The sequence below is a fragment of the Notechis scutatus genome, chromosome 4 (genome assembly GCF_049901735.1).
Source record: "Notechis scutatus isolate UNSWTSFEM ecotype Mainland chromosome 4, rNotScu1.2, whole genome shotgun sequence".
NCBI lineage: Eukaryota > Metazoa > Chordata > Lepidosauria > Squamata > Elapidae > Notechis > Notechis scutatus.
This window is the reverse complement of record NC_142012.1, coordinates 100,286,041-100,296,715: the sequence shown is the minus strand read 5'-3', so window position 1 is coordinate 100,296,715 and position 10,675 is coordinate 100,286,041. Positions and strand designations below refer to the sequence as shown.

Here is a 10,675-nt window from a genome sequence, read left to right as displayed (position 1 = left end):
CATGTTATTGGCTGGGCATGGCCAACTCAATATCATTCACATCAAGGCAAGCATCTCCTCGCCTGACCTCTCATGACTGTGGGGATGCTGCAACAGTCGTAAGTGTGAAAAATGATCATAAGTCACTTTTTTCAGTGCCATTGTAACTTTGAATGGTCACTCCACACAAGCAAAGTACCGGCAAAGGAGGGGGGGGGAAACTCCAGGGAAGTTCCTAAAACAGGAAGTCTAATCCTGCCAAGAATGTAATAAGGGTTAACAGAGAGGCAGTTTCTGTAAGCAACACCAGAATGTTTCCTTCCTGCCTTCCTTACAGGATTAGGCCAGTAATTTTTTCTAAGAACTGGTTCTCTGAACTGCTTAGAATGTTAACAACTGGTTTTAGCGAATAGGTGTGAACCAATAGAATCCCACCCTGATACACTCTTATACCTAAATGCAGTACAAGCAGAAAACAATATAAATCAACAAGGTAGTATAATAAATATTTCTCTCCTCAAATGTGATATTACTTTGCAATTATTCACCTATGCTTTTTTTGTTTTTATCTTTCAGCGTTGGTTACTTTCTTCTGCAGATTGGCTCCCTGCTCATTCCCAAATTAAGAAGTGCCAGTCCCAACATGTTTTTTATGGGAAATCTACACAGTTCTTCTAGCATAAGAGTTATCCATTGTTGTTCCTCTTTGCTTCCTGTTTTTAACTATTCTACATCTGGAAGAAACCTATATATAATTTGCACTGTTTTTGTTGTTTTGTGATTAACAACAAATTGTGTATATTTAATTTAACACTTTTTAAATCACCTCTTCATTAATTCAAAGCAGTTTAGATGTGCATTTTTCATTAAAATATACAAATAAAAAAGGACATTAAACAGAAAAAGTTGTCAACATAATTAGAGCCATTTTCTAAAAAGCAATTTTTGAAGAATATCCAAAATTCTAAAGAATATACTATATTCTATTTTAATATGAATGAAAGTACCTGGTTTTTAGTACTTTCTTTAGGTAAAGATTTTTTTTCCTTTGCAAGTCTTTCTTGAACTTCCTCTTTCTGAAAAAGGAAAGGAAATTGTTAAAATCTTATCTGTAAGGATACAAAGCCACTTTTAAAAAATAACTCAAAACAATAGATATAATCACATGCTTATTAGTCTCAATATTTAATTTAACAAATTATCTAAAGAACAATTTAATCATTAATAAATCAGTTAGAAAATAATATAAATATTTTAAAACATTTGTCATAACTTGCCTCAGTCGTATTATCTAGTAATGTCTCCAAATCTTCATCAGAATCCATTTGTTAGTTAACTGAAAAATATAAAATGTAAACATTTATAAAATATATGTATATCATATCAGCATAATTTCAGTTTGACAATCGGTAAAAAATAATATACAATTACTTTAATCAAAAGAAATTTGTTGAGACTCTATGTCAATGGATTTTTAATATATTTATGTTTTAATATATTTTTCTGATTGCACATAAAGTTATTGAAGAGTTCATTGAGGGTAGCTTGTACTTATGTGGAATTGTGCTGTGATATCTCATGTTTCATCACTGCTATACAACATTCAATCTTGTTTTAAATTTGAAACAGCTGTAATTTTTGTCATTGTTTTTGCATTTCTTTTATATGTAATAATCTAAAGATAAATATATCTGACTTATCTTTTCTTGAAAAAGGTATAGATTTAAGCTCCATATTTTGAATACCCTTTATCTAATGAACTAGATAAATTGGAGGCATAAATATTTAGAAAATTTTGAAGTGCCAGAAAAAGTGACAAATAAATCTTATTCAATACTATAATTGTACCATCATCTACATGAATTTAAACCATTTTATGAAGATGACAGCTGTCAACACATTTAAGACAACATAACTTGAAAGATTTAAGTTGCATTTGTTGATTAGAAAATGTAAGTACTACAGGAAACCAGGTTATATAAAGATGTATTATGCAAAAAATCAAATAAAGCAGTATAACTAATTTATATTTGTGAGAACATTTTGTTTTGTGAATTATCAGTCAATTCTCCCTATAAAATGTAGATTGGTGACATATATAACAGCCTACAATATCACAAAGTTGATACGTATATGATATGTGCAAGGACACAACTTAGTACTGACAAAAAATGTTTGTTTGCTTTGAGCACCAAAGTACCCACTAAAAAAACAGAACAGACTTACCTGTGGGTTAAAAATACCACTCTATCTAAATCACCTGACAGGAGGCTAGAGAATATCACTGCATCTCTAAAAGTTCTATGACAAGCTTTTAGAGAAGAAATGTACTAGCTACATTCTTTAAACAGAAAGCATTTATGTTGTTAACTAAGCTGTATATAATAACCTCACAGTTAGAAGTTAAACATAAATCCAGATGACAAATGGTAAAAACATTCCATCAGAAGTCTGTACATCAAAAGAAGTATCATTAATAGCCTGAATATGAGATTTTATCTAGAAAAAATCATTGAAAGTATTACACAAAAAGCCTTATAAGAAGTCTGAAGATTCTGTTAATAGATTTCTGCAGAAAGAGATTTGAATATAAGTCATTCCCCCCCACCACAGAATCTGAAAATTTAGCAGGTTGTGAGCTTCAAGATAAAATATGTGAGGATGCACTTATCACCAAAGTGATAGGTCTTAAAATAGGCTTTACTAACTAAACTCTGGACTTAATTAACTAGAATTGTTAACGGTTTTCTGAATGTCAAATTTCCATGTGCAGTCTGATGCTAGGGATGTTAATTTGAAAATGTCCAACAATTCAATACTCTTTCAACTGAAGTGCACCACAATTATAGTTTTGAATATATTGTCATTTATTTCGGAATAAAACAGGAAGTAACAGAAATTTTGCTTGAAGCCTGATTCTATCAAAGTAAACTATGAAAACTATATATAAGAAATGACTAATTTTGCATGGGATTTTACACATAAAAGGGAACATTTTTCACAAGGACAGTTACTTTAAAGCAGGAGTCCCCAATCCCCGGTCCATGGACCAGCAGTAGTCTGAGGCATGCCAGCAACCAGGCTGCGCAAACAAGCCAAGCCCCATTCGTGGGATGCAAGCAGCATGCAAAACCACACTCCTTCCAGTCTTCAGAAAAACCTTTCTCCATGGAACCAGTTCCTGGTGCCCAAAAGGTTGGGGGCCACTGCTTCAAAGAGTTCTAGTCAGAACTATGTTTGTACCTTACATACTCTGAAGCACAGATTTGAAATCAAATCCAAAATATTACAAAACTCTGCTGTCTACCACTATATTGAAAAAAATCCTGTGCATTAGAATCTTATTTTAAAATTCTTACTTAAAGAATATACAGTATTATACAACATGAAAGGCAGAAAATTTTTAAAAGCAGCAGTGACTGAATGATTTATGTAAGAATGGAATACTTTTCTTACTTGGTTTGCTTACCAACATAAGGGCAATCCTGTAAAGACAACATAAAAATTGGAAGGGATCATGGATGGTGCAGTGGTTAGAGTGCAGTACTGCAGGCTACTTCTGCTGACTGCCGGCTGCCTACAATTTGGCAGGTCAAATCTCACCAGGCTCAAGATTGACAAAGCCTTCCATCCTTCCAAGGCTGGTAAAATGAGGACCCATATTGTTGGGGCATTATGCTGACTCTGTAAACCACTTAGAGAGGGCTGTAAAGCACTGTGAAGCGGTATATAAGTCTAACTGCTATTGCTATTGCTATACCATAATCAATGGTATCAAAAGCTTCAGATTCAGTAAAATCAGCATCATCATATATGAGTCCATTCCTGAAAACAAAGGTGTCAAAATTACCAAATGTGCATTGGAACATCACAATTCAAACTCCACTTTGTACTTGTTTTGTCACCTTCCTCTGCCTCAGACACCTGTGGAGAGATGCATCTATTTCCTGTGTGGAAGATCATATGCGGCAGAACAACCAGGACTCAGATCCCAAGTTTGGCCTTACATCAAACAATTTGGCTTTTATCAGTGTTTTCCAAATTTGGCAACTTTAAGATGTGAGGATTCCAATTTTCAGAATTCTCCAGCCATCCATGCTGCACCTGTTGCATTTGGTTTCACTGGTTCAGCTTTGATCTAGCCCCTGTAATGTTTTTGCTGTTGCTGCTGTTATATGTGTTTCTCTCTTCTGGATGTCTATGATCTGTTTCTTAATTTTTATTGTTCCTCGCTCTGAAAGTGTATATAGCCAAGTCATTTGAAGTTGGCTAACCTCTAAAATAACGAATAAACCAACCAACCGTTAACATATGGGTCTCTTCAAGAAAAACTCTATTGTTCTTCTCTCAAGGTGGCCAGTCTAACTCTTGTCATAACAGAAGATTAACCATTGTCTGCATCCATCCAAGTCAATCTACTTCAGCTGGGTCATCAGCTCAATTGGGCATTGTCTATTTGCATCTGATTCATGCTAAAGATGCAAGGAATTTTTACGGTTCTTCAATATTTAAGACCCCTTTCTCTTATGTTCCTGCCACAATGTTAAAATCAGCCAGCAGGACACATTTGTAATGTCCCACCTTAATACTTCGAGTATTAAGCCCTTCTTGAGGAGATCTATCTGATACCAACAGCAATGTTGATTACATTGATGCCAATTTCAATCTAACTCATTAAAAAAAATGGAAGTGGGTTACAATTGTTTTGATTAAATTCTGCCTTGAAAGATATAATACAAATTATATAATATATAATCTTCATTTGGCTTTTTGCTAATATACTGTACAAGCACTATCAATATTCTATGTAGTACAGTACTTTATTCTGCTTCATAGGAAAAGGAAATCCTTTTCCAAATTTTTTTTCCAAGAGTTTGAAATATCCCAGACTGCATAGTGTGGTCAGAAGCAAATTGGATTAAGAATATGCTCAAGAGATTAACTAAATAAAAATCAGTTATGAATTGTATATAGTCTTAAACATATAAACCATTCATTGTATACTTTAGGTATAAAATTGCCTCTTGGGAAAAGGGTTGCAAAGCTCTTGTCAAAATATTTATGGGGATAACGATGCCTTTATTTAAAAATTCACTTCTTTTCACGGCGAACTTGCTTGCCTGGCCCCAATTTATTATCTTTCTAGATTTTGTCAAAACACTTAATGCGTACAAAAAACAGTATTCCACCAAATGAGCAGCCTTCTGTCGAAATAACTGTATGTAATGGTGAAGAGGTGAAAAGTTACACTTTCCACTCAGAAACAGGGTCAATTTCTTTTCTGCTGCACTGTATCCCAATAGCCAGCATTGCTAGCTGCCTGCCTCTTACCGAGCTTAAAGCGAAACTAAAATTGAGTCGGTTTCTAGTTTTTTCTCCTCACTACATCTTGGCCCACATTAAAAAAGAGGGGGGAGGAACCGCTTCCCAAGAAGCTAAACGTCCCCATCTCAAGTTGCTCGCTTTAACGTTGAGCATGCGCACGAACTCTCCTCCACCTGAAGGGGGCGATGCCGACGCAGCCCAGAACAAAGCAGATTTTCCCCTCAGACTCGGACCTTGTCCCTCGCCGGCTCGAGAATCGGGCAAACCCGAGCGAGCATGCGTAAAGAACCCGCCGTAGCTGAAGCGCCAATGCGCATGCGCTTATACAGAGATGACGTTAGAAGCGGCTGCGCAGTTCAAAAAGTATCGGGAGGGCTCTCCAGTTGCCGGTCCGGCTGGCTTTGTTTGCAAACAAACTCCTGCCTGAGAGGGTACGAGCTGCCAAGTTCCCTAACCGCCCGCGGCCTTCGCTCCGCTTCTAGTTCATCGCGAAGCTGGGGTTCGGTAGCTTCAAGGCCCTCAAATTTCGGGACTCGAAAGCTACCCGCCGCCTTGACCGTGACGGGCCAAAGCCATCCTCTGCGAAGAAGCTGCTGGGACTTTAGGGTGTCCCTGGCGCCCCCGCAACGGGATGGCTGCCGTCGGGTCTCGCCGTCCCTTCAGGCTGGTGTTGGAAGTCGGCTGCCCCGCGAGCAGTTTTGCTGCGCCGCCGACGGGAGACGGGCCTGAGCTCTTCCCTGGCTCTCCCAATTGTTCAGTGTACTTGTTAAGTCGTAGGACAGCCGCCCCCTTCGTGGCTTGACTCCGTCGCTCTCGTCTCCCCCATTCCGTTCAGCTGCTTGGCCCATGAGGCCAAATCCAAAGAGGTGGTAGAAGGCCCTCTTGATTGCTGCGGCTGGTTTGTAGAAGTGTTTTTCTTTTATTCTTTTCAAAATTGGCTGCCTTAAGAGGGCAGACCAACTCCCAGAATTCCCTAGCCGGCTGGCTGGAGAATCCTGGGGGTTATAACAGAAGTAACAGAGTTGGAAGGGTCTTCTTGTCCAACCCCCTCCCTGCTCAAGCAGGAAACCCTATACCAAGGCTAACTGGCCAAGTTTTGTGGGGGGGCGGAGGACCCACTGCTTTGAAACAAAAAGGGCTGGTTCATTCAAAGGAATTTTAAAGCACCTTTGCTGCTGTACTACACTTTTCTCTCAGTTGTGCTCCTTTCCAACTATGCCAACCATGAAAGAAGAACCTTGCCGGATGCTAAGCAGCAATGGTGAGAAAAGGCCTTATGCCTTTGCTAAAAAGCTGAGCCTGGTTCTGTGTTTCGAGAGGAGACGGGTTTCTCAAAACAGAGCTGCCCAAAACCACATCTAATGTGGTTCTTCAGGACGATCCTATAAGACTTCAAGAAAGAGATTGGTACCGTGTTAACTGCGCGGTTCTCTCTCATTTGCTGCAGTGCTGCCCATTTTCTCTGCTGCCTCCTGCACTTGTCCGTTCCAGCATTGAGCATGGTAAAGAAGAATACTATCCCTGATGGGTAAGTATCTGCCTAGAGAGAGAGATAAAAGGGGAGAGGGCTCTGACAGCCCCACCTGGTCCTCTCTTGCCACAACAGCATCTTTGTAATCTACTGCAAGACAAGGTAAGTATTTATGATAACAGGAGCATGCAGGTTACCATCCCCCAGGTAAGTATTTTATCCCACATTTTATAATGCTCCATTCGCCTTCATTATCTCCTATTCTTCCTGTATTCTCAACTTTGGACTTGAATAAATTAATTCTGTAATCACAGTTATGTCAATGACATGGCATAGAAGGTTGATACCAAAGATTACTTCAGTATAATAACATGATACAATGGAACAGCTTGGGTTTATTACATACTGTTCAGTTTACCTTTGGATTAAATTTCATAGAACTGGTCTTAAGTTGGACGTGTGATCTAGCTTTCTTTTTGCAAGATTTTTTGTCCCAGTGGCAATTACCCTGTATTTTATTAATGTCTGATAGTCTGTTACTTTAGTCTTCAAAGACATTGCATTATTTCTGTTCTTCTGACATGCAAAATACCTGAACACATTTTAAGCTAAATAAACGTGCTTTACTGAAAAAGATGTTTAATGAACTTGCTAGTGTGACTATCTTCAATCTTCACTGAATTTTTGCCAGAAATGACATTAAAAGAGAAAACATATGTAATATTACCAAGCAATATTACTTAAAATTATTTCTATTACTTCCTGAAGCAAAAATGTGTTATTAAGCATTGGAATTTTATTGTTTAATTATTTCCTACTTCTCTACTGCCTTCCTACCTTGCTCATTATTATCAATGTTGCTGGTGTTATTTACCATAATGGATTTTTATTAATAATGCAGAATTTTAGAAAATCTCAGTATGGTAATATTGAACATTGAAAGCAACATTGCTTATTTTCTGAATCAGTTTGAATAGTCAATTAAGTGCTGAACAGTTACTTAGTAGTTAAAATGGATATAAACTGATTAGTAGTCCCAACATTCGGTAAAATGTTGAATTTACCATTGAAAGTAATGGCTTAACACGGAAAGAAATATTGCAAAAACTATTAGCCAAAAATATAAAATAAGAAAAAAAATGTAAGATTAGTATTTACTATGCTATTTGTTAAATTTCAAGTTGACCTAATTGTAAAAAGATTCTGAGCAGTTTATAACTTTAAAAGAATATGATATTTTTAAAAAGTGCTTTGTAAAACCATCTGAATAAAAACCAAAACATTGCCATGAGTTTCACACACACTATAGCCCAAGCCTGGGAACAGATCCAGGCTTTCAAACACTTATGGAACTTTTGGAGAATAGGAGTTAGATGTATCATTGTGGGGATTCTACTCCAGTGAGCAGGAACTGTGATAGAGAAAGCCTGGTTCTTTGTTCCAACAAGTTGGCAACATCTAATTTAAGAGAGCCAGATTATACCCAGTCTGCCTGATTGCATTGAATTGGCAGGAACAGAGAAAGGCACTCCCTCAAATAACCAGGCCCTATTCCATGAAAAGTTTTATAAATGACAACCAGCACTATGAATTGAAGCACCATGAAGTTTGTGAAGCAGTGATGATCTGGGTAGAATGCAAGAAGCCTATTACTTGCCTGTGCCGCTGCATTTTGAACCAGATAAAGCTTCTGGATAGTCTTCAAGGACAGTTCCATGTAACCTGTATTGCAGTAGTGATCATGAGATAAGACATAAGTAATTTTCTGAAGAACCTCGCAGTTAAGGCAAGGAGGGTGCAGCAGTGAATAAGGTGAACCTATACACTGATCCTCCTGGTCATAGCTATCACAGGCTTTTTCAATAGTAGCCTGCAAGTCCAGGAGCCCCAAATTGCATGCTAGTTTCAAATGGGAGAATGCAGTCTAAGACCAAAGATGAAAATGTCCCAAACCTAGGGGGCCTAGATAGCCCCAGCCACTATGTGAGATCAGGATCAAGTCTCAATCTGTTCCTCCCCATCCAGATCCAAACAGTCTCCAGAGAGTGGTTAGCATAGTGACAACTTCACACGTGCAATCCAGATTGAAACTAGGAAGGACTGCAATGGAAGGATATAAACACTTCAACACAGTTCTTACAACTCACGCAGCCCAGTACAAGAGGATACTGTAATTGACAGATCAAGAAGCAAAAGGATGGCGACACTGTTTTCATTTCAGCTCTGCTAGAGATAATCAACAAGTGCAACCAGTACTGTCTCAGCACTCTACCCTGGCCTGAAATCTGATCAGAATGGATCCAGATAATCTGCTTCCTCCAGACTTTCTGCAACTGCTTCTGATCGCCTTCTCAAGAACCTTCACACAAAGGGAAGGTTGGAAGCTGGATGGTAACTGTTCACAATGTAAAGTCCAGCAATGGCCCCCTGAGAAAGGGTATACCCACTGCCTCCTTCAACATTGGAGAGACCATCACCTTTATCAGAGAGAGCAATACCATTGCATGGCCATGACCACATGTTATCTTCCATCTTAACAACTCAGGAAGAACCTAAATCTAAAAAACAGGTTACTTAATTCACAATTCTGGAGGACTTTGTCAGGAGTCACAGAATTAGGGCAGATAACATCAGATGTCTGTAAACTAGGCAATGCTAGGGTTAACGTTTACATAGATCTGTTTAAGGAATATCTATAGATAGCGTGAATGCTTGTCACCATAGCTCCTGATATTCCTAGGTTGTGTCTCTCCCAGTGAAAAAAAAAGGATCACTCTAGACAGGGCAGGTATCTATAGACACAAAAAGGACAGAGAAATAATGGTTTGCCTCCCTCACCCAAATATGGGCTGTTAATCATGTTTAGTACAATTAGCACTTTGTCTGCCTCCAACTCTGGGCATCTCTCTGGCACGTCATCTCCAGAATTCCTCAGAAATCAAAGTACATCCTGTCATCACCACTCAAGTGACAAAGGAGCTATGGGTGCAAGGCCTCAAGTCACTGGGCTGTTCCAGGCTGCAACCAAGACCTTGGCTGAACTACCTACTAGACCTTCAAGGAAAATCCCAAGCTACTCTGTAATCAGAATCCATCTGGTCAACTTGGATGCAACACTGAACAGGCCCTATCACCCTGCTGGAGTGGTTGGCACCAATGAGCAAGAGGGCAACCACAGAGTGATCAGTCCATGTCAATGGACTGATAATAATATCCTCCAACATTAAATCTTATCATAATTGCCCAAGACAAAAACCAACTCAAATGTACAATCCCCAATATGCATCAGGCCTCACTTACTTAGGATTGGTGAATCATAGCTTGGAAGCCAAGAGCTCCTAAGGCACTCTGGATTCAGTGTCTCCAAGAAGATGAGCTAAAGTCCCTGAGAATTACCAGCTTCAGGGACTCCATCCCAAACCCAGCAATGGAATATAGCAACTCAAGCAAAGATGATGCTGTGCAGCAAAGAGGACAGTTCAGCAGCAGTAATTTCTGAAAGCTTAACTTCAACCAGAGACTCCCTCATTTGATCATTTGCAGAGCTGAGCCTCAGAAGCACCCTCAACAACTTGTGGGTAATAGTAGCCATCCTTCCCTGGGGTCTCGGCTGATGCAAAACCTAAAACAACAATGGAAGATTGAGGCGTAAGGATAAAAGATTGATTTATAGTAAAAGTAAGATGTAATGGTAAAGGAATAGGTAAATACATATACTGAAAAATGTGAGGAGATGCAAAAGATGTCTTGATGTTGATAACAATGTATCAAGTTTTATGTTTTTAAAATTTGGAAACTTAATACAATTTATAAATAAATAAATAAATAAAACAATGGACATATTAACCAAAGGGGAATACCCTCTTCTGGGCCCACACAGGTCTTGATAATACAAACCAG

At 38.5% G+C, this 10,675-nt stretch overlaps 1 protein-coding gene across 4 annotated transcripts in view; it reads left to right on the top strand.

Annotated features, from left to right (window-relative positions):
* Positions 1-5,622: 5,622 nt before the first annotated feature.
* LOC113414041 (uncharacterized) overlaps positions 5,623-10,675 on the top strand; it is a 32,086-nt gene continuing 27,033 nt past the window's right edge. For 2 of the 4 annotated variants that reach the window (XM_087964238.1, XM_026670727.2), the window contains exons 1-2: positions 5,623-5,735; positions 6,752-6,832. In XM_087964238.1, coding sequence (XP_087820364.1) covers positions 6,804-6,832 — 29 coding nt within the window. In that variant the 5' untranslated portion in view covers positions 5,623-5,735; positions 6,752-6,803. Of the gene's footprint in view, positions 6,203-6,751; positions 6,833-10,675 lie in introns of all 4 variants that reach the window. The other 2 variants (XM_087964237.1, XM_087964241.1) reach the window with 2 other exon arrangements.